Genomic DNA, 23,776 nt, shown 5'->3' on the forward strand with positions numbered 1-23,776 from the left:
AAAGAGCAGAAAAGCGGGCATCGATATTCATTTTTATATATGGATGCGTATTTAGAAATAATTGCTATGCATTTCACCACAGTGGAAAGGATTGTGATCAGTGTGCCTCCTCTCAGCCTGCTGTCCAGATTGTTCATAGGTGATTTCAAGGCCCCTGCGCTTCCTTCTTATAGTTCTTTATCTTTGAACTGGCCTTGGACTGGACAGCCCTTCAAGAGACACTTTCAAATGGAGGACTGTCCTCTGACAGCCTTCAAATAGAGAACTGTCCTCTATAAAGTAGGACACTAGGAATGATGGGTAGAAGCCATTGGACTTCCTGACTGTTAGAGCAGTAGACAATGGAATCAGTTACCTAGGGAGGTTGTGGGCTCTCCCACACTAGAGGCATTCAAGAGGCAGCTGGACAAGCATCTGTCAGGGATGCTTTAGGGTGGATTCCTGCACTGAGCAGGGGGTTGGACTCGATGGCCTTGTAGGCCCCTTCCAACTCTGCTTTTCTATGATTCTATGACTTTCTTTGTTTAGGGAAGGCGGAGTCATCTTTCCATTACTACGTAATATTGAACAATTGGGAATCAGAATTTTATTTATTACAATAATATCTGACCTTTTTCCTCTTGTAAGGAATCCAAGGTGGCTTACATGATCCTCCTCTCCAGTTACACCCACACCGTTGGTTTTGGGTTTTTTGGTCCTGCTGGAATAGGATAGAGCTTTGGGAAATAGTTTTTGTATAAGAGAAAAGAGTGTATCACACTATTGCCTTTGATTTGGAATTTTTAAGACTCAGTGCAAAGAATGCATTGCAGTTGGTGCACCCTTAAACACAAAATCTGGAGCAGCTGTAAAACTTCCTGAGCCCGGGATAAAACAAGAGTTTTACGGTGAAATTCTGTAATGCACGTTGTGTTCAAGGAGACTTTGTCTTGGATAATCATGCACAGGATCGCAGTCTGAACTTGGACAAATAGGTCAGTTTTCTGCATTGTCAAAAATGATAGGTGCAAGTCCAGCTCCATTAAAATTTATGGAGGTTTTTCCGATAACTTCAGTGGCAATATGGACTTCACTCATGCAAATGTATTTTGTTAGTTGATCTTTCTATGCTCAAATACTGATTTTATATTTACAGGCAGTTCAAGGCAATGGTGCTATTTGGGAAAGAGAGACCAAGTAGTAACTTTTTATTTAGTTTAGCTTTCTATTAACTTAGTTTTGTTTTCCATTTACTTAGTTTTATTTTCTATTTAGTTTTGTTATCTCTGAGAATGTGCTGTGAACTCCATGCCACATGAGTAAACTTGTTACATTTATCCCACCCACCCTTCAGCCACAAGCTCAGGGAGGTTTACATGGTCCTCCTCATGTTATTCTCTCTCTCACACACATGCATGTGTCACAAATTAGGCAGAGTGGTAAGCTCAAGGTCCCCCCACAAGCTCCATGGCTGAGCTGGGATTTGAACTTGGGTAACCGTGGCCTAAATTAAACACTAACCACTACACCACACTGCCTCTCGGACTTGGGATGGTAGCAAGACATGACTGCTCCGCAGTTTAAACCTCACCGATCTGGATACAAGTTCAGGTTCCTGCTTGTGTCAAAAGGAGATTGCTTGAATTTGAAAAGCACCATTAAAAACTGAACAACAATAAAGTCTACAATACTGAAGCAAAAAAGGTTCTAGGCCTCTGTTTCCAACTCTTCACTGAATCCCAAGACAATAAAGGGCACAATCCTTTGGGGAGCCCTCCTTCTGCCAAACCTCTTTGAATGACTGTTGTGCTGCTCCCACTAATTTTAATGGGGTCACCCAAGCAAACTTCCCAGTGCATTGGAACTGGAGTCAGTTTAGCTCCCTCTTACTCAAAGTTTCCAAACTGTAAGCCGGAGCAATTATAAATTCCATGGGCAACTTGTGGCTGTCCAGATGATGTTAGACTGCAACTCCTGTCACCCCGAGCTGACACAGACAACAGTGAGACATGATGGGAGTTGCAGTCCAAGGGCATCTGGAGGGTCACACATTGCCCATCCCTGCTTGAATTGCAGGAAAATACCTTAATTGAAAAGAGTATGTCCTTCTTGTTGATTTCTACCTTGCAAACATATGCATGAATAGTCTCAAATGGTAAACGCACGTAAAATGGTTGGTATAAATGAAAAATATTGGTAAACCAACATTGAGGTAGAATATTTAAAAGAGCCAAAATGAGAAAATGTAGGTTAAAGCTGCATTAACTCAGAAACATTGCACAGAGGAGAATGGGGGTGGAAATCAGTAAGTGCAAGAATATAAGCTGTATCCCCACATGCACATAAATCAAGTTCAATTGAGGGTACATGTTTTAGACCTCTGAAATATTTTGCACAGGATCCCAAAGATTACAGTGACTAGTTCTACATGGCAAAGGAGACTTTGGGGTTGTGTTTGGAGCAATAAACCTATCCACACCTATTGTTGAGGAACATGGGCAGGATGGTGGCATTGTGCTTGTGTCCTGCTTGTGGGTCCTTGACAGCTGGTTGGTCACTGTGTGAACAGAGTGCTGGACTAGATGGACCTTTGGTCTGATCCAGCATCAGGGCTATTCTTATGTTATTTCTGAAACAGTAGCTATAGGGAAAACCACTTTTGAAGTGGAGACTTTCCAAAGCAGCTTATGATGTGGTGCCAATGGTCTTACATTAAGAAACAACCCCCTGATCCTACTGAAGCCCTTTGGCATGCTGGAAGTACCAGTTTGGATCCCAGTCAACATTTTTTTCTTCCTGCAATACCCAGTTGTGTCCAGCAGGAGACCTCATTCACCTAAGAAATTATTGCATCAACTTTGTAAAATTCAATAGCTGATGCCAAAGTGCAGCCAGTATTCCCATTTCTCAGATTATTTTTTTAATAACCACCAACAGCCATGAGATTGGCTTGAATAAATGTGAGCACAGCTAGAGAAATACTCAACTCTGAAAAGCCATTCATATCTACCAAGGAGAATTAGAAAATAAAAACCATACAGTAAATTTAACAATAAATAACATTTTCTGAAGGGATACGCAAATAACATTCCCACTTCCATCTGTCCCTCCAAGGGTTTTGGCCTACAACTCCCATTAGACCTAGCCAACATAGCCAATGGTGAAGGATTATGGGAGTTATAGGCCAAAACATCTGTAAGGCCCCAAGTTCCACATCCATGGCTTAAATGCAAGGCTGGGGGTGGTGGATTTCCACAGGTTGGATGACAATTATATACATAGGAGGACTCTGAATTTGAAAGAAAATGGCAAGAATACGGCAATTGTGGTGTACAATTAAGAATTGTGGTGTACAATTAAGAGTCCTGGATTAGGCCTGGGGAGACCCAGCTTCAATCTATGAAGTTCATTGGGTGATCTTAAGTTTGTCACAGTCACTCCGCCTAACCTACCTCACAGGGTTGTTGTGCGGATAACACTGGGCAAGAGAGATTGGAACCATTTACATTACTTGGAGCCCCTTCGAGGAAATGAGAGATCTAATAAACATGCTTTATTGTTTGGAAGCCATTTTTTACTTTCAAAATGACTCAATTTTTAAAAAATAATAGCTTGCTGGTTTTCTTCATAATTCAGATTTTAGAATTAAAATCTAATTTAATTTAGAATTAAAAATTTTAGAATTAAAATCCGCACTAGAGGCCTTCAAGAGGCAGCTGGACAACCATCTGTCATGGATGCTTTATGGTGGATTCCTGCATTCAGCAGGGGGTTGGACTGGATGGCCTTGTAGGCACCTTCCAACTGCTATTCTAGGATTCTAAGAATATCTAGTATTTGCTAGGAGAGACAGATTTTATTTAAAGTGAACCCCACATCCAAATGGGTCAGGCCCCACTTTTGATGTGTCAAAACCTACCAAGACCTATCCTCTGACTTTCTCCAAACTTACCTACCTCCATTCCCTGGCCCATCAACACCTCCTTGCCCTGTGCCACCCACTTTCCAAGTATTTTCAAAATGGGATGTGGGCAGCCTGACTGACCATCCTAATCTTCAATTCGACAAACCTGATGGGTCCCATTCACTTAACCACCACCCTTTCTCCTTCACTGCAGCTGTGCCTGAAAAGTGGGAAATTCTAAAAGCACTACTTGCTTCCAGCCTGTTGTTACAGAGAAGGGTGGCAGTGAGCACCTGCTTTGCACGCAGAAGGTCCCAAGTGCAAAAACAGTAATCTCCAGGTAGGGATAGAATAATTCCTACCCGAAACCCCAGAGAGCTATTTCGAATCACTATTGTTCATAACGGAATAAATGGACCACAGACTTACTCTGTGACCCAGGTTACACAATCACTGTTGCCCACCATAGCTTGTTTAAGCCACAGTAAGGTGCAGCACATACCATGTGGTTTTTGAATATTCAAGCCCCGGCTTGTGTCATCCAAGCCTGCACAGCAGGGATCGTGGACGAGTTAAATAACCCTTGCATAACCCTAGAACAGGTGATGGGTGATTATGGGATATTAATAACTGTGGAGGAGGTGCATTAACAGATCTTAGTTCAGTTTATCTTCAATGATTTTGCACAAGTGGACTGATAAAATACTTTGGTTCTTAGCTCAATTGATTCTGCCAGGTGTCTGAGAATTAGAGCTGTGCACGGACCTCCCGATCTGCTTCAGATCCCGATCCACAACTTCAGGATCGGGTCTGCTTCGCTATGGATCCGAATTGGAGCTCCACAGCGACGGCGGTGCCAGGTAAGGCCCCCTCCCTCCTCCCCCCTTACCTGCGTCCGTCCGCGGTCCGGTGGTGGCTTCAACTGAGCTCGAGGACTCAAACGGAGACCAGGCTGCAGCCACGGCCTGGTCTTCCAGTTTGAGTCCTCGGGCTCAGTTGAAGCCGCCACCGGACCGCAGTCGGACCAAGTAAGAACCTTCCCCCCTGCCCCCTTACCTGGCTCTGCCGCTGTCGCCACATGGGCAGCACCAGGTAAACCCCCCCCCCCCCACGCACACCACTTACCTGGTCCGTCGCAGCCCATCACCAGCTTCACTAGAGCCCGCGGCTCAACCCGGAAGTGTACGCCCCGCTTGGGGTGTACACTTCCGGGTTGAGCTGCAGGCTGTAGTGAAGCCGGCAATGGGCCACGACGGACCAGTTAAGACCCCCTCTCCCCCCTTACCTGGCTCTGCTGTCGCTGCATGGGCGGTGGCAGCGCCAGGTAAGGCCCCCTTACCTTTTTTCCTGAGCTCCGGATTGAGCCGAAGGATCCGCCTTTATCTCGATCCGCTCCGCTGCCCCCCTCGATCCTCTTCGCCTCCGCCTTAAGGGGAGGCGAAGCACCCCAATCCGCTTCTGCTTCTCCAACCCGAAGAGAAGCAGAGCAGAGCCCTACTGAGAATAGCACTAAGATTTATTTTTTCACAAAAATAGCCCTGAAGGTGCTTCCAGGAGAACTTCATAGGCATGCTGATTTGTTGTACCTACAAGTCCAAGGCAGATTATACTAATTCCTTACATTAGACTCCATTCGTTCAAACAGCACATTGAAGGAACAATTGCCAACATTATTTTCTGAAGTGGCCATAATGGGTACCCAGCTTCCCACTCCACCCCCATGGGCCAGGGGCCCTTCTATGAGCTTATGAGGAAAAAGAAGAAAAAACATAGACGAAACAAATTGCAAAAGGAAATATGGTGGTGGGAGAAGAGAAGGGTCAGCATGTATGTGCCAAAGCACGTTTAGAAGCCAGTCAGAATCTAAGCTCCAAGTTCTTGCAATCACTGATTCCACAATGCCTGTGCAGCCATCCCACATTTTAAAGAAATAAGTTTGCAGAACTGCAAGGGTGACAAGATGGGCATAAGCCCTCCAGGAACTATGTTGGTCTGATGGGAGCAATACATTCCACCCTTACAACTTTATTATTTCAGTACCAAGGATTGTTACAGATACACGCTCTCACTGCTAGTCTTACCAAAGCTACAAGTATTCATTTACTAGAACTTGTCCCCCACCGATTTAAAAAACAACCCAATAGTAGTTAGAAGCTGCTGAAGATATAGGAAAACACAGTTGCCTTACTGTTTTATACTGTATGCTTTTATCTGTACGCTGTCCTGAGATCTTAAGAATATAGGGCGGGTTATAATTTTTTAAAATAAATAAATATAGCAGGGATGGAGAAATTGTGGCCCTCCAAGTTGAGTGATAACTCCAATCATCCTTGAACATTAGCCAGGCTGGCTGGGGATGATGGGAATTAACAGTCCCACAAGTTAACAGGGCCACAGGTTCCCCCATCCCTGGACATTATAAATAGAACATATGCCTTCAGCAGCCTTCACTCACACTGTGGGTGAAATGCAGGCTATGCAGTCCCTTAGCATTCACCTGTATGCATTTATATGTATGTGCACTAGAGATGAGATACACCCACCTCTGGGTGATGTAACTCAGCAACACCATTAGAGCTTGCTATGGAAAAGGAAAAGTGGCAATTTGCTCTCAAAATCTGGCAGCAAACTAGGAATTTTGTACTTAAAAGAGAGAGGTCTCAATACTGTATAGGAAATGGGAGAGAAGGCAAGTGAGAACAACTATTAGTTTCAACAAATACTTAAAAACGCGAGCAGCTACATTATAGGGCTGCACATCTAATATGTTTTGTAGAGGTACCGACATCTACCATACATACACAGGTCTTGTTTTGTAGGGCACAGAATATTTCAACAGTCTTCTATAGGTATCAGTAGGAAATCTACTACTGGCTTCATAAGTGTGTTCAAGACCTATTCAATTCTCCAAGATTTGTAATTGCCTATTGATGAAATCCTAGAGAGCCAGTTTTACCTTCAAATCGCAAAAAAGTAAAGAGGGAAAAAAAGAACAAAATGCAACAAGACTTAACAAAAGGCAATTAGTATAATCGAACTGCTTTGTTATAAATTATATACATTCAGACCATACATTAAAATATTATTCCATGTTACACCAAAGAGATTAAGGCTTTATGATATTTACATGAATGAGCAAGCACCTTTTAAAACACACACCATTAACCTATCCCTTCTAACATAAATTTAACGATGTGCCCAATTTTCTAGAACTACTTTAAACAATGATTACTGGAAGAGGAATCATACAGAAACAAATCCAATCACTGAACACTAACTGATTTGACACAAGTGTTATGTTTGACACTTGTGCAGAACGTGTTCTGCATCTCCCCAGGTTGCTACCATGTTTAGTTAGTTATAGGCTTCTACAGCAATGGTCTGCTCAAATATCAAGGAAGTAGAACACTTGTTTATTTCAGGAGACAGACATCAGTAAGGAGCCTTGATCCACTAGCAGAATGAGACTCCCAAATTTTCTGTTGCACACCACATAGGACTAAGACTTGACATGATAGCAAGGATGAAAGCATCTGGAAGGTGTACCAAACACTAAATGCATTGAAGAGGTGACCGTTTCATAAACTTCCTTCCCCTCTGGCTGATTTTCATGCAGTAAGTTCGAACTGCTCCTTGAAATATAGTGCTTGTTTGTTATCTTAGTTATTCCACATTTTCTTAAAACTCCTTTCAAAGTGGTAATTCATGTTGATACAACACATTTTACTGTGCCAACGACATATCTTACTAGAAATGGTGCACTGTCTTCTCCAACTAATGGCTTTTTGAGACTCAAGGATGGGAACGTTCAACATCGGCAGATGTGGCTAACAGAAGGTGCTCAGTACAAACGGGAATAAGCCATTTGCATTTTCAAGTATTATTTTGAAGAGTGAGTCCTTTAACTGCAGTCTGTTAGCACTTTTTAAAAGCATTGTGCTTTAGTCCATTATTTCTTTGCAAGTCTTTAATTTGGCTGATGGCTTTTTTCTTTTAAAAACATTGGCAACAAAGTATAAGGACAGCAGAAGCATGGCAAGAGTTATTTAATTTTCTGAGCCCATTTCATGTCATCTGCTCTAGGTTTTTCTCCTGTCAGTCCTTGAATTATATTCTCTAGGAACCGCCAAAATCCGATTTTCTCCAATGGGTAGTTCAGCCAGCCTGAAAGATTATAGAAAGGGAGAAGGATATGGATTTAAATTAAGAAGTAAAGTGATAGATATTTACATTAATTTGTTTTAACATTTTTAAAACTACTTTTATTTCATGCATTTCATAGCCACCGTTAAAGAGGGTTTTCCCAAGGTGGTTTACAAGAATAAAACATTACAATTCTGTATCAATATAGCATGTTTTATAAAACCATAATTATTTTTAAAATCAATGAACCAGTAGAAAGAGCAGTATATATAATAAAAACCCTTTCAATTAACAGTCAGAGAAAACAAATACTTTTTAAAACAGATTGATCTAAGCTGGGAAGGAGTTCTACAGGGCACGGGACACCACTGAGAAGTCCCTGTCTCTACTGCTCACTAACCTTACAGATTTAAATGGTGGTGCAGTGGGTAGAGTCTCACAATAATCTTAACACACATAAGGGTATTGGTGGTCCTTAAGTAACCTGGAGCCAGGATATTATCATATCAAATAAAGGCAAGGCATAAGATTTGGTCCTTTCAGGAGAAGAGCTGTGCAACCCAAACTTATGCAGGTTAGGTGGAAGTAACTGATATATGTAGAACTGACTTCAAGTAAGCATAAATATAAGTGCATTCTGAAGATGCCCACATAACTGCAGAATTTCATTTTTGAAGCTATATGTGTTCTACAAACAATACTTAAAAGCGCCTCTTGAACTAGCACAGATTTGCTGTATCCCTACCTATCAGCTGATGTAATATTTGACATACTTGCTAGATTTACCGCAAATGTGTATGTGATTAGTCACTGCATGCGAACACAAACTGGGCTTACCAAGTCTAGCTTTAAAGAAGTCATGCCAATCAGCCACAGGTCCCCTTTAAAAGTGGGTGTGCACTGTGTTAGCTATGCCATGAGAAAAGAGGCTTTATAGTAGGGGTGGAGAACTGGAGAACCTCCACTTGATCACGGCCCCTGACATCATTTGTTCCCTGGCTGAAGCGCTGGCTGGAGCATCCACCAGCTGGTGCTTTGGTCAGAGACCCAGCTTTGGTGTGCTCTGGGGCTTTTCCCAACTGGGGAAAGAAGGGGTCATCCCCAGGGTCTCGGCCAGGGACCTGGCTACAGTGCAGCCATGCTTTCCCAAGTGCACTGAAGTCACCCTGACCAAAGTGCTAGGTGGAGAAGCGTTCACCCAGCACCTTGCCTGCCCTCCAACCTCCCTGACGGGAGAACAAGAGGCAGGCAAAACTACCATGCCCTTCTCCTGCAGTTGGGGCCTTGACCAGGGCAGCTTTTCCTGCCGATGTCTTCCTCCATTGGAGAGGATGTTGGACAGGTGAGTCACATAGTGCACTGCTCACCATCCTACATTGGGCAGTAGCAGCACACAGGGGAATTTCCATTATCTTCAATCTCTGATAGATACTAGCAGGGAATCGTTCCCCCTCTAACCTTGAAGCAGCAGGGTTTGTGGGAGGAGGCGGGGCAGGTGGTCGCCATCCCTGATCTATAGAAAAAAGAATAATGGTTTCCTCTGCAGGCAAAGCTGAGGAAGACAGGTGATGAGAGATTTGCTGTAAGTAGAAGCGAAACAAGAATTCTGAAGTCTGCGCAAGTCTCATGTTCAGAATCTGACCATAGACTTAAAGGATGACAAAAGTGGAGTACTTCATATTTGGCCAATATGAGCGTCTGCTATCAAAACACCAAATAAGCTACCAACAATCAAATACTAAACTGCATTACACCTCAGCTACTGAATATCACAGTGTGCTATCTATTAAATACCAACAATACACCCTGAAATTATGCATTGTTGTCAAATATAAACCAAGATCAAATGTCAGTGATGTTTATAAAAACAGTAACCAATACCATTTATTCTATGTCAAAACATGAAAGACTGCTGGCGCTAGCTGTAAGCCACTGAAATTTGATTTTCAAGTCACAAACTGAGACATTCATAATATTGGACAACCTGCAATTAAAGCAATGGGAGAGATCCAAAATTCCACAGGTGATGTTTTGCTCACCCAGGAATATTTCAGCACCCTTCCTTCTAGCACCACTCCTTGACCGATCTACATTACTATCTTCCAGGTGCAAGGAGGGCTTCTTCAGGAATAGCCTCAATGGGCTTCACTTTTGTTTACCTGTAGTAATACAGAAGTAGGTTTCATGAGGAGAGACATGGTGGATCCTGTGGTGTTTCCGTGGCAGAATAATGTGACAGTCCTGTAGGAACGTTACCCAGCGAGGAAGACCGAAGTAGGTGTGAGACCACTTGTGAATCTGGTTTGTCAAGGTTGCAAATACAGCCAGCGCAAAGACATAACACTCCCAAGGGCACGTTTGGTGTAATGCTTCTGGAGGAAAGAAAGAGTAGGATCTACTTTACTCTCATTGAAATCACCTCACAATAGAAGCTCACCATGCAAGACTGGACACAGCATATTCACACACAGAAGTTTCTACAGATTGATGAAATTTAAGCAGAGTATCCTGTGACACCATAGCTTCTGAGTGATCTTCACCCCCAGAGACATTCTGAAATGCCAAATAATGATAACTGATGAACAGAGACTCAGAATAAGAAATGGCCATTTCCACGCCCTGTTTGCAAGCTTCCCTGGAACATCTGGTTGAACATTGGTGATAGGATGCTACGCCAGAGTAATAAAGTCTGATTTAACAGGCTAATTATGTTCTGATGACAACACATGTTGTTTGCCTCTCCAGTTCCCCAGCAAACACTCAACATGTGACTGAGTATTTGAAGATTCTTTTCCCTTCACACTCTCTGGCTTTTAACACTGAGCACTAGCGTACACTTGCTATGTTTGGCTAACTGCACCAGAGAAATGGTCTTACTCCACCTGTGTTCAGGTCATCCTACAACTAAAGGATGTAGGATGGGGGTTGGACTCGATGGTCTTATAGGCCCCTTCCAACTCTACTATTCTATGATTAAATGGATTGTGTTGGATGCTTTGTGACAAAGTAATGGGAGTATCCAGCTGTACAATGCTTGCACAACCTAACATCAGCTTTTGCAAGGGAAGTGGCAATTTGCCATACTTCGAGAGGAAATGCCCCTTTCAAGTACTAATCAAGTTGCACAAGCATTGGTTTATGCAAGTGCAGTGTCATTAGTGCTAGCACACAAGCCCATCTGAATACTCTAAGTAATTGAGACATTTCCGAATAGGTTGTGCTTCATGTGCGAAGTCAAAGTGCGAAGTCAAAGTCAATATTCCAAGCTCAGGGAGGCATTTTCCCACTTTCCTTTTGCTAGGGCAAGACTTAATAGCATCCCCTATTTTATTTTAACTGAAGTGTCTCTTTAATCCCAGGGGCACCTCTTGCACGGGTCCGACAAGATGTTACCATTGGCAATGCTGCATAGAATTGATGGGAGTTGCAGTCCAACAACATCTCGAGTGACTACACATCCCCCACCCCTGCTCTAACACTACCCTGCCACATGAACAAGAGGAAAAGACTTCATTCCTCATTCTCTGCAGGACCAGTAAAACTGGTTTAACCCTTCCTCTCTTCAGAGGACAAAGGCCCATTCACTGCACTTCACGGAGGTTGCAAGTCCAGTTTGCCCAGTTCACTCACCTGGTGATAAAGAAACCAATTTGTAGGCCATGATTGCCAATGGAACTACCGCCAACATGCAATTATCTCCATTGGTCTCTATGAAGTCATGTCTGGTAATCGCTGTTGGGTCAATGTGATGTTCTCTGAAGGGTCGGATAAAAGCCTGGAAATAATAAAAAGGCAGAGGTGTCAGCCTTAAAAGAAACCATGTTCATTGAAGCTTCTAGCCCATACAAATTGTACTAGCCTTTCTACCCACACATATCTAAATTGGCAACTTGAGGCTCAAAAGAGAACCACCTCCTGGCTTGTCACCTGGAAGGGATTCTCACTTAGCTAGTCATCTAGCTGCCTGTGATATTTACAAGCACTATATCATTGTAATAAATTCATTAGGAGAAGCAAGGTTATAACTGCCCCAAAAAGGCATCTGGGGAATTGAGGATGATACTCAGTGGCTTGTCCACTGAATTCACGGCAGAGGTGAGATTTGAATGTGGGAATTTCTGGTTTAAGATTAGGCACTATGCTATTATTGGCCTGAGTTAATAGATGTTAGCATCTGTATTTATAGGAACAGTGTGATCACCATGCAAGCAAACAACTAAAAGATAAGTTGATAGTAAAGTGGAAGTTAGCCTAGCACCATGCATGCTGTAATCTCAGAAGTCAGCAGCAGGGCCTGACTTGGTGGGGGAAAGCTATTCAGCCTTTTCTGGCGTGTTCAACCTAGAACAAGTTTAGCCTGGCACTACATGTCAATTTTACTCTAAGTATACCAAGCTTATTAAGATGGGATAAAGAGGTGTCAGGGAAGGAAAGATCAAATACATTCTTCAGACAGATCAGCGGAGAAGGTGCTTGCATTAGCTAGCATTAAGACACCGAACGGTGAAGGGTTGCAAAATCTTTTAGCAACAGGAGCAGAAGCTTGGGAGAAGAAGCACAAGGTGTGCATTGTGCTTTCTGTTGCCACTTTTGTTGTTGTTATCAACATGAAAAGTTCCAAAATAGTCAGTAGATGTGTTTCATGTATTCCTGCAGTCCTATTCTGAAAGAATGCATGCCCAAACAAGATCTTTCACTTCAGGTTGACATACTATAACAATTTGGCCTCCTTTTTGCTTTCACATTTTGAATTATCATAAAGCATGAGGTTTAGTAACATTGGCCTAGTTCAGGTATCACAGCCAAATATTAGAAATGTGTGTGGGGCTCAGATAGTTCCTACTCCCCCTGCATGCTTAGATTTCCTCCCTCATTTCTGGGTTTGCAATAACCAGAGTTTCCTATGACATCTGAATCAGGCAACTACGATTTGCCCAAACCATAGTTAATCTCCAAACCAGAATTAAAGTCCGTTTGACATGGGTTTCTAGTTTTGGTTTGGAGACTGATTATAATTTGTGGTAATCATAATTACTCAATCCAGACATCAGGGCAAACTGTGGTTACTTCAAACCAGGACATAAAGGAGGTTATTGGTGGGAGCAGGTAAGCCCAAAGCATGTCCAGCAGCTAAACTGTGGTTTGGCCATGATATCTGAAGAGGCTTATTCTGAGATGGTGAAACTCAAGTTTCTCAAACTGCTTAGTGGATCTGCACCCAAATGCTGCATAACTTCAGTATAATATCTAGCAAGCTTCAGCCATGAACAGAGGAAAAGTCTTAATAGCCTCCAGATGATCCTGTAAAATGTCCTATTAATTAAAAAAACCAAAAACAAATAGACAAACCTTTCCAACTATTGGCAGATCTACAGATCCCCAGGTATCTGCTCCCCAGTGAACTAGACCAGAGACGAAGTCAGCAGTAACAACTCCTGCAACTTTAAGATACAAAAGGGAGGGGAGAGAAGAGACCCCCATTAGGCATTTAGAACAAGAGAATCTACTTTTTTATACAGTTCTAACAGCATGAAGGTATATAAACACTGATATCCCAGAAACATTTTCCAGACAAGATCACTTCTGTGACCAATTCCCAACACATAAGAATTTTTTTAAACAATCCATTTCCTTCTTAGACTGCTGCGTGTATTAAGAATCCAACTTTGGTCACCTACACAAATGCTATCAGGAATAGTATATGAATCTTGTATACTGGGGCGCACAACCTGTGCCCCCCCCTCCCCTACCATCCCCTGATTCCAGCCTCCAAATTCCCCCTACCCTGATTTCCCACCAATTGTACCATTACTACCAGTGAGATTATTATTATTATTATTATTATTATTATTTATTTATATAGCACCATCAATGTACATGGTGCTGTACAGATAACACAGTAAATAGCCAGACCCTGCCGCATAGGCTTACAATCTAATAAGTTGTAGTAAACAGTAAAGAGGGAAGGAGAATGCAAACAGGCACAGGGAAGTGTAAACAGGCACCGGGTAGGGTGAAGCTAACAGTATAGAGTCAGAACAAACTCAATATTTGAAGGCTATAGGGAAAAGAAAAGTTTTTAGCTGAGTTTTAAAAGCAGTGATTGAGTTTGTAGTTCTCAAGTGTTCTGGAAGAGCGTTCCAGGCGTAAGGGGCAGCAGAAGAAAAAGGACGAAGCCGAGTAAGGGAAGTGGAGGTCCTAGGGCAGGCGAGAAGCATGGCATCAGAGGAGCGGAGAGCCCGAGCGGGGCGATAGTGTGAGATAAAACTATTTCTATGAGTATCCCTGAGGGAGAGAGTGAAGAACCTTCTCTCCCCGGAGAATTCTGATTCAGATTGTTCTTTCTTGGTTGCTACCAGTGAAGAAAGACCAATCTGTACCAGCATCACTGGAGAAGGGGTGGACAGCAGCTCTCCCCTCCCCACACCTCCTAAGATCCTCAGACTCTATGGGCTATTCACAGAATACGCTGACCCACACTTAGTGGTTGAGTGTGGACTATTGTTGACCCATAGGTTGTTTGTTGAACCATGGGTTAGTATGTTGTCTGAACCCAGGACATTTTCTACAGGGTGTCTTGTTAATCATGCAGTGTGTCTTGTTACCCCCCAAAACAATAAACCATGGTTCCTCAAGGGGATTGTTTAATATAATAAGCCAGACTCTCTCTCTCTCTCTCTCTCTCTCTGTGTGTGTGTGTGTGTGTGTGTGTGTGTGTGTGTACACGTACGTACATGGGCTACCCCTGACCCAAGCCAGAAGCACATATGGCCTGCTGGGTCAAAAAGGTTGTGAATCCTTCTTGTAAACAAATACGTATGTGCTTTCATGGACATCACAGAAACATGTCACACCTTCCATTTCCCATCTTCATAGCCAATAAGCACTCATAATAAATAAGCACTTTCAGGAGTTCAAGGTGCACCATAAATATATTGTCTCAACAATTCTTAAAGCATTCTATAAGGTAGGTCTGTATTACACACACCCCGATTGCACACAGAAGGCTAAAGCTAAGAGTGTGGGTTTTATAGCAAAGGCAAGATGTGACCTGGAAACTTTGAATCACATCTATGCTACACAAGCTCTTGCTACATTCCAATGCTACTAAAACACACACTTTAGAGTGCTTTTCTGCAAAAGCGATTCATCAAATTGGGGGGGGGGGAGGAGACTGGGGAGACCAGAGTCAGATTAATTTAAGTTCAGGCTACCCACTGATCCAGACACTAGCAACCTGGCAATGAGAAACATGTACATATTTGCTTGGAGCCTAATCAAGTACTTGAAGTTAGTTCCAAGATAGCACAGTTTTCCTTCACAAATAACGCAGGAGTGGGTTTCGGCCTTTGGTCAGACTGATAGGCTGTAACCAAGTAGATTAGGAATAACAAAAACTCCATTAAAATCAGATAATGAATAAAGAATTTAGATTTGACTAAAAGGTGAGATTTGTTTGTTGTAGAACAGATCTCACTATTCAGAATAGCAGTAACACTTTCCTCTGCTTGAAGCTATTTAGGTTAGGTGGGAGAAGGGCCACAGGTCAGTGGTAAGGTACATGCTGACAGCACCTTTGGGAGGGGAGATATTTGCAAGGACCACCACGGGAAGCAAGGGTAAGCCCCTTTCCCAAGTGCTGCAAACCCAATCGTGCTTGGAGCCTCCTGCAACAGCTATTTCATTTAAAAACAACAACAACCTGCATTTCAATGCTTTCATGCAGCCAACGTCATGCCTATTTTGGCCCAACATAGTTACAAGGAGGTGCTTGTGAAGAAGGCACTTGATTCATGCATTGTCCTCAGCCACGAGCAAATCCAAACACATGGCTCACACAAATCATGACTGGCGAGCCAAACTTCCCCTTCCGATCAGACTACTTAGATCAGCTCTCTTAGATCCTAGTTAACAGGATTGTCTTCAGAATTAGCTGGATTGCAGACAGAAGAGAGCAGCAATCCAGAAGACAGCAGGTTACTTTTAGCAGCGCACTGCGCATTTCCCCCATCTATACACAGAAAGGTATCACAGATCAGACCATTTTCTAAGGGCTCATTCCCCCATCCCCAATATAAGGGGAGCATTGCATCCAAAGCAGCCTTCCTGAATGTAAACAGCTATCAGACCCATCTCTCCCAACAAAGCATAAATATGCATGGTTTTATTTGAGTTTGAATGTTAAGTGCAACATGCCTGAACACTCTCCTCCCCCCAATCCAAAATGGTTCTGCAGAACAGGGACCTAACAGAACTGCTCTGGAAAGCAAGTTGGGCCAAGAGGAAAACTAGGATGAGTTAAATGAGCACAAGAAATGAAGACAAGTGATGCTAAAACAGGCCTGCTTATACAAGGCCCTATTAAAATCTTTTGAGCAGGCAAAGATTTAATTACACTGCGCATATTCCTAATTAGGCTTCCAATGTCTTAACTGCTGCTCTTTTAGTTGGGCTGTTACTTATGATTCCATGCTGTTTTTATCTTGGTTGTTCTTTTATACTGTATTTTATAATATGGTTTAATACTGTTGTTTTACACTTTGAATTGTCTTAATTTTGTAAACCGCCCAAAGAGCTTCAGCTAGTGGGCAGTATAGAAATGCAATAAATAAATAAATATTTTATGGTTTGTTGTTTCAAGAGTACAAGCCCTCGGACAGGGCCACTCATCCCAACTCTAGCCACTGTCATAAATCAGCCTGGAGAAACTCCACCCGAAGAGCATGGCTCCTTGCAGCCTGTTGACCACAAGCAATGGCCACTGGAGAGAATTTGTAGCATGCAAGATGCATCTCCTCCATCTGCTGCAATTGTGGGATGGTGATTTGTGTTTGTGGCCTCCGAGATTCTTGGTAAGCTACAAAACATTCAGGGAAGACTCTCAAGACTGCAATCAGTCTCTGGTGGCAAGGAAAAGCAAGTCAAACCGACAGCACAAGAACCACTCCAAGAAGACATAGAATACCAGTAGAAGAAAATGAAAACTTTGGCATATTGGTTACTATGGGTGCCGTCTTTGCATCATTTGCATTAAGCGGTATTATTCAGGGCACAGCTCACTGCAAGTTAGTCATTTTCAAGTCCCATTCATCTCAATGGCAGTAGCCAGATTTACCCCTAATATTTACCTAGTCCAAACATTTCCCTTTTAAGAATGTTGCCAAATCCAGTGCTCCTCTACTCCTGTGCTAACTAAACTGTGGTCCTGCTTACCAGAGGCAGAGCCACTAGTCACCAACATTTTACTGGCTCTAACAATGCTTACTTCTTTGCCAAGGAAAGAATCACTTGCTGCTTTATGCAGATTGTACTGCTGTTTAAGGCAAAAGAACAGGCAGGCTGTCATTTTCAAGAAAGCAGGCAACTCTAGCCTCCAACCCGACAGCTTCTGTAACAGGGGCAGAACACAGGAAGCTGCCTTATAACGAGGAGTCAGACCCTCGGTCCATCTAGCCCAGTATTGTCAACACCGGCTCATCATGGCTCTTCCAGGGTTTCAGGCAGGAGTTTTTCCTACCTATACCTGGAGATGCTGGGGACTGAATTTGGGACCTTCTGCATGCAAAGTGTGTGCTCTACCCCCAAGCAATGCGGGAACCTATGGCCTCCAGATGCTGTTGGACTCTACATCCCATCAGCACTCCATGGCAACGGTGAAATGTATTTCAGTGCAAAGCCTCTTGCTATTTCACAAGAAAGGTGGTGGTGGTGGTAAAGGTCACCCCCAGTCATGCCACCTTGCAGATGGCACAAGGCATTAACTCCTACTCTTCAAAGAAGTTGTGAGCATCTCTCTCTGTCTCTTTTTAAAACACTATAATAAAGCAAGCTGTATAAATAGTCAGCATGGAATATGGGAGATACAGTCAAATGCATAGGTTCCCCTCTCAGGTCTGAATACCGTTTTTCAGGGAAAATGGGGAACATCTTGAAAACACTGCTTGGAACAGCTTATCAAGAAAAGAAATAAAAGGATTGTCAAATGCTGGATGGAGGACAAGGAGAACCACTCTCATCTGAATGGACCACTTATGGAGTACGGCAACAAACACAGAGAGTCTCATGATTCATATGCCAGGTATGACGTCTGACGCATGAACAGTAGCTCCTTGTGAAGATTGGCCCTTACCAGAATTTACATGTGGTACTTTGCAACAAGTGAAGCAAAGTGACTCAACAGAGCTCCTGCTGTTCTCAGCAGGCCATGCAAGTGGCTTTATAGGCTGCAGTTCATTCCATTTCACCGTGAAAATTCCAAGGAGGAACATTCTAGAGCAGTAATTCAACTAAACACGGATCACATTCAAGGCTTGAAAAGTAAGTGCCCTACTAGAAGAGGTGGGTGCACGGATTACCTATCATGGGAACACTGTACAAAGAAAGCCCAAGTAGTTTCTTTGTACAGTTTGGGATGCTGGCCAACTGACCGATCAAACATTTAATGAAGTTAAGAACCCCCTTGTGTTAAGTGGGAAACTACTTTTTAATAGGCTGAACACATGGGAGGGGGAGCTTCACATGATCAGCCAAAGGTCTGAACTGAGCTCTTTTGGCGATTTGTCTGCTACTTAATTAACTGGTCAAGGTCAGTACTGGTGCTGACTGAAGTTGCTATAACTCACAGTGCATCAGCCAATTGGCAATTTCAATGGTGCCCAGCTTTTATTACTTATTTGGGAATACTTATTCCCAGAGACATCTCTCAGATGATCAAGCTAAATTTGAATAAGTTGATTAATGAGACCTCACAGGGTAAGATAAATATCTTTAAGATAAATATTATACCTCGGATTGTTTATTATAACAGAATCATAGAAGAGTAGAGTTGGAAGAGGCCTGTAAGGACATCGAGTCCAACCCCCTGCTCAATGCAGGAATCCACTTTAAAGCATCCCTGACAGATGACTGTCCAGCTGCATCCTGAATGCCTCTAGTGTGGCAGAGTCCACGACCTCGCTAGGTAATCGGTTTCATTGTCATACTGCTCTAACAGTCAGGAAGTTATATGTTTCTCTATTTATACATGGCAAATATTTTCAAAAAACCTCAAGGCTCTGTTTTGTACATTTGTGAGCGGTGTCCTGCCACAAATATTCTTGAAAAGTATACAAGTTCCAACTATAGAAGGTGGATTTGGCTTCCTGGATATTGCCTATTCGTTGACCTGTACTAAATTTGGGTCTTTCCAATTAGATTAGATTCTCCACCTTGGACAGTTTTAGAATCTTGTTGTCTTGATCCTCACTCCAAATAGATAGCTTTAAAATAAATGGGGATTCCTTCCATAGACTCAGCTATTAGAGAAATCTGGCACATAATGTCACATCAATTACGTTTTGAGCCATTTTCACATGCTGAATTGACTATTGGGAAACCCAGATTTAAGAAAATGTTTTTATGGAGGGCTTGGATGGGTAATTTGATCTTTACTTTGGATCAATTAGTGAATCCTGTTTATGAGCTTTTGTCATTCTCGGAATATGGCCGAGACTGGAGGCCCTCTCTTTGCTTTGAAGCAGTCATAGCTGCCAGTAAAGAAAATGCCTTTTTAATTTTTTTTAAAAAAGTGGGAGTAAGGAATCTCAGTAGACTCCAAGAAAGATGCTCCATGGTGCTCTGGTGCCCCAGGGCGCACTGGTGTTCCTGTGCACCACATTGTGTATCCTTGATCTAGAGATGGGGCAGTAGCAGATGAATGCCTAGAGATGTAAAATTTTCAAAAATTTTGAAGCAATGGAAAAAAACTGGTTTTCTTTGGGGGTTAAAAAAAAATAGAAATTTTCAGAAAAATTGAAAAAAATGCAGTATTAGCGCTTTTTACAGATTGAAAGTCACTTTGTTACTTTAAGAACATAAAATGTAATTATGTACAAGTTGGTTTGGCATGATATTATTACATTTGGTATATTAAAAGTACAGTGTATTCAAACAATTATTACAAATTGAATTTACTTCTTTAAATTTTCCCTTTTGTTTTTTTGTAACAAATGGAGCTACAAGCTCCTGAACTATAAGGAACCTCTTTGGTTTTGCCAGTTCATGAGGAGCAGGCTAAAAACTATTTAAAACACACACACAGAAGAAACAATCAACATTAGTAACAAAGAAAATTATGTCTCCGCTAGTCCTCCACAGTGTCAAGCAGACGTAACTCACCCATTCCAATAAAAAGAACTGAGATAAAGGGGGTTAGCTATAGCTATCCCTATCAGTTTCAGCCTCTGCTTCAATGGCAGTGCCCCCTAGAGGCAGAAATGCATTTTGCTCTTGCATTTGAGAGTTGTAGTCTCAGTTTGCAACCTAGGACTTGCTTGTCCTTGATGCACAGAAATTGTAATAATCTGATACTGTACATAGTTTTTAGAAATCATTTGGATTTCTTTGCCTCCCCTCAGGCACCGAACTCTCCATTCCATCATCTCTCCCACTTCATATGCAAACAGGCATCACAATTCTGCAACCACCCCTTGCCAATGGCAAGAACAACCATAAAAGAAATCTCCCTTGTGCTACAGTTTGGATAATGAAAGAAACAACAGGCATTTCTCACACCAATTCTTTCCTTATCCAAGCACCTGCACAAGCGATGCAACACTCTGCCTCTCCCCGCGGCCCTCTCTGCTTGATGGAGGACTCAGGGAATTGGTAACGAAGAGGAAGGAGACTTGGCTAGTAAGCCAAGTGGATATTTGCAGAGCCCTGCATGGAGTCACAACCTGCACTTGGAACCCAGTGTTCCCATTAAGGTCTCTGCAGAACTCATGCCATCCAGTTTGTGACTGGACAAGGCTTTATGAGCAGACAGAATATTCTTTGTCAAGATGTCCATGCTCAGCCCTCAAGCAGAGTAAGAGGTTCACTGTTGCCTAAGAACAATGGAGTATTCAGTGCTTAATGTCACCTCATCAGCAAAATTCAGCAGGAACGGCACAGTCTCATGGAACTAAGCATTGCAGGGGCTCTTCTGAAGGACCAGCATAGGGTTCACTTCTCATGTTTCTAGCGCATGATTCCCATGTTCCCTAAACTCATACAACTGCTGTGACACCCTCTTTAGATGCCTTTTCTGACTCTTGAAATGAATGAATTCAGTCTCTTTTGATTGCAGTAGCAATCTCGTCCCCTTGCCTGAGTCCAACACATCAACTCTCCCCCTTTCCCACAAGCATCCTCTCTAAGGCTGGTTCCAGTACAGCTTTCATCTTTTGTTATTGTCAAATTTCCAGGCTGACGTAATCACCAACTTTCCTTTACGCCCTGTTGCTGCCACTGGTTCCTAGCCAGACTGGGCTATACAGCTGGAACAAGCAGTGAGCTGCTCTCAAGCGGCCTGTTTGGGAGAGGAAATGCAAGACAACGTACAAGCTTAAGCAAACCTTTGGAGTAAGAAGATTGTCTGCTCCAGAGCAGCTGGTGGCTAGCTTTAGAGTCTTTCCCCTCCTAAGCCCCTATGGCTGCTTAAATATCCAAAACTTCAACATCTATGAGGGACAAGCGACTCCCAAAACTGGCATGTTTCTCAAAACACACACCTTTACACTAGATATAATTTCAAAAGCATGGATGTCTACAGAAAACAGGTGTCAACAGCCTTTGCCCAGCAACAATTTGAATGTCTTCCAGAAAGGGAATATTTCATTCTTGACACAAACCAAATTGTTAAGGATTATGCATCCATGTGTATGTGCATGTGTGCCAACATACATAACAGCCCATTTCAAGGGGCTGCACCCACATATTCCTAGAGCATCGGGCCAGAGTTAAATTCTAGAGATAGATGTATTAGTCTGATGCAGAACCTAAAACAGAGTTTAGACGCACATTTATGAAGCGGGGGTGAGGAATGTGGTCCTCGAGATGCTGATGGATTCCAACGTCCATCAGCATCACCTAGACAGGGATTCTGAGCGGTAGCTCAACAACATCTGGGAGGTAACAGGAGCCTCATCCCAGTTAAAGACTAATGAATATGTTGGGGCACAAGCTTTTATAGGCTCTTCAAATGCACAATGCAGTCAATCATACAGAGAGAAGACACAATTTTGTTTTGGTCCAGGGTAAGTTAAGGCAGCTATCAAGTGGCAGATGGTTCAGACAGTCCTCTTCCCAAATGCTTATTAAATAATACACAAGGAAAAACTTGCCTGAAAACACATTCAAGGGCCAGGTACTTTAAAGTAGACCAACCTCAGAATATTTAGTATCCCTCACTTGGCATGCAAGTTCCTAGGTTTCCTAGTAAGCATTTGAAAGTGGAGAGAATCATTCCCCATGTTACTAAACAGGACAGCTAGCTTTTGAATATGCTGGAAACCAAAACATGCCTGGGAAGAGGGCAACAGTGGAACACAGCTGGCAGGGGTGACTCTTAAGGTAAGACGAAGCTGTACTGGGGAACAGACGCTCCGCACAGAAGAGCCAAGGTTGCATGTGCATGCAGTCCCAAAACATGCAGCAAAGAACAGCACACCAGAACAAGATCTCAGCTGGCCAAGGCTGAGAGTTGGGATGGAAGAACTAAGACTTAAATGGGGATGTGCAGCTGAGCTTGGATCATGCATGCCTTCAGGTGTGTGTTCTCGGAGACCAAATTCCCCCTGTAAGATCCTTTAAAACAGCAAAAGAGGAGTGCCCCCCTCACAGTTTAAAGCAAGATTCTACAACCTGGTGGTCCTCAAAATGCATTGAACTACAACTCCCATAATTCCCAGCCAGCATAGTCAATTCCCATGTTGGCTGGGAATTATGGGAGTTGTAATTCAGCACATCTGGAGGGCCACCAGATTGGAGAAACCGGCTCTAAGGCATCTATAGGTGGTGGAGAGAATTGGCCTCAGAGGACACGTCCTCTAATTCCCAACCCCAACCATATTTTTCATGGATTCCCACTTCTTTATTCTCAAACACAAGCTTTAGGCCTTTTGAGGGGGGTATTAAAATCACCAGCATTACCATTGATGATCAAAGCTAAGAGTAGACCCAGTCCTTCTCTCCCCTGCCTCGCTATAATCACCAGTGCAGACAAAGTTGACACCTGCCATCTTATTTCAGTTCCATCCCACTGCACTGCAGGAGGTGTAGAGGAAAGAATCCTGCAAGTAATACAATCCAGGATATGCAGTCCAATCAAAGTCTGCTCATATCATACAGAACACAACAGCTTTTGTGACAGGCCTTTACAGGGTCCTCCAGAGCCCACAGTCTCTCTCTCTCTCTAGCCAGTCAACAGCACAAAACACAGACAAGAAACTTTCTATAGTTAATATGAAGGAGCCCATGAACATCACACAAAACAAAGTGGAATGGAAGGACTAGAATATTTATTCTCATATGCCTATTTGAACGTTAGTGTGGCTAGACTTCTTATATGATGAGCTCCATCACTGTGGAATTGCTATAGACTGGGGTAGGCAATCTGGTCCCCTCCACATGGCTTGGACTGCAGCTCCCATCAGCCCCAGGCAACATAGCCAATGATGAGAGATTACGAGAGTTTTGGTGCAGAACATCCAGAGGGCACTGGGCTTCCTACCCCCTGCAAAAAGACAGTAGTAGCAACAATGTTGTGAGGCACTATAGCTCTAACACCTAAACTTCTTACAAATAAAAGCTGAACACCTTCTAACCTTTGGGTAAATTCATTTTGGAAGCCACTGATCTGCAATTTATCAAAACCCACTTTAGGATTATAAGTTTTAAGCGCATAGGATTTCATCCCTTCACTTTCAAATCTTGTTAGAGACTTTTTTG

The 23,776-nt window shown here is 42.9% G+C and overlaps 1 protein-coding gene across 2 annotated transcripts in view; it reads right to left on the reverse strand.

The window, feature by feature from the left end:
• Nucleotides 1–7,277: 7,277 nt before the first annotated feature.
• PEDS1 (plasmanylethanolamine desaturase 1) overlaps nt 7,278–23,776 on the reverse strand; it is a 33,021-nt gene continuing 16,522 nt past the window's right edge. Inside the window, exons 3-6 of one of the 2 annotated variants that reach the window (XM_063146175.1) lie at nt 13,376–13,467; nt 11,657–11,801; nt 10,186–10,395; nt 7,278–8,047 (exon numbers count right to left, since the gene is read on the reverse strand). In XM_063146175.1, the coding sequence (XP_063002245.1) occupies nt 7,926–8,047; nt 10,186–10,395; nt 11,657–11,801; nt 13,376–13,467 (569 nt within the window). In that variant the 3' untranslated portion in view covers nt 7,278–7,925. Of the gene's footprint in view, nt 8,048–10,185; nt 10,399–11,656; nt 11,802–13,375; nt 13,468–23,776 lie in introns of both variants that reach the window. The other variant, XM_063146166.1, reaches the window with a different exon arrangement.

This window comes from Elgaria multicarinata, chromosome 1 (genome assembly GCF_023053635.1).
Source record: "Elgaria multicarinata webbii isolate HBS135686 ecotype San Diego chromosome 1, rElgMul1.1.pri, whole genome shotgun sequence".
Lineage (NCBI taxonomy): Eukaryota > Metazoa > Chordata > Lepidosauria > Squamata > Anguidae > Elgaria > Elgaria multicarinata.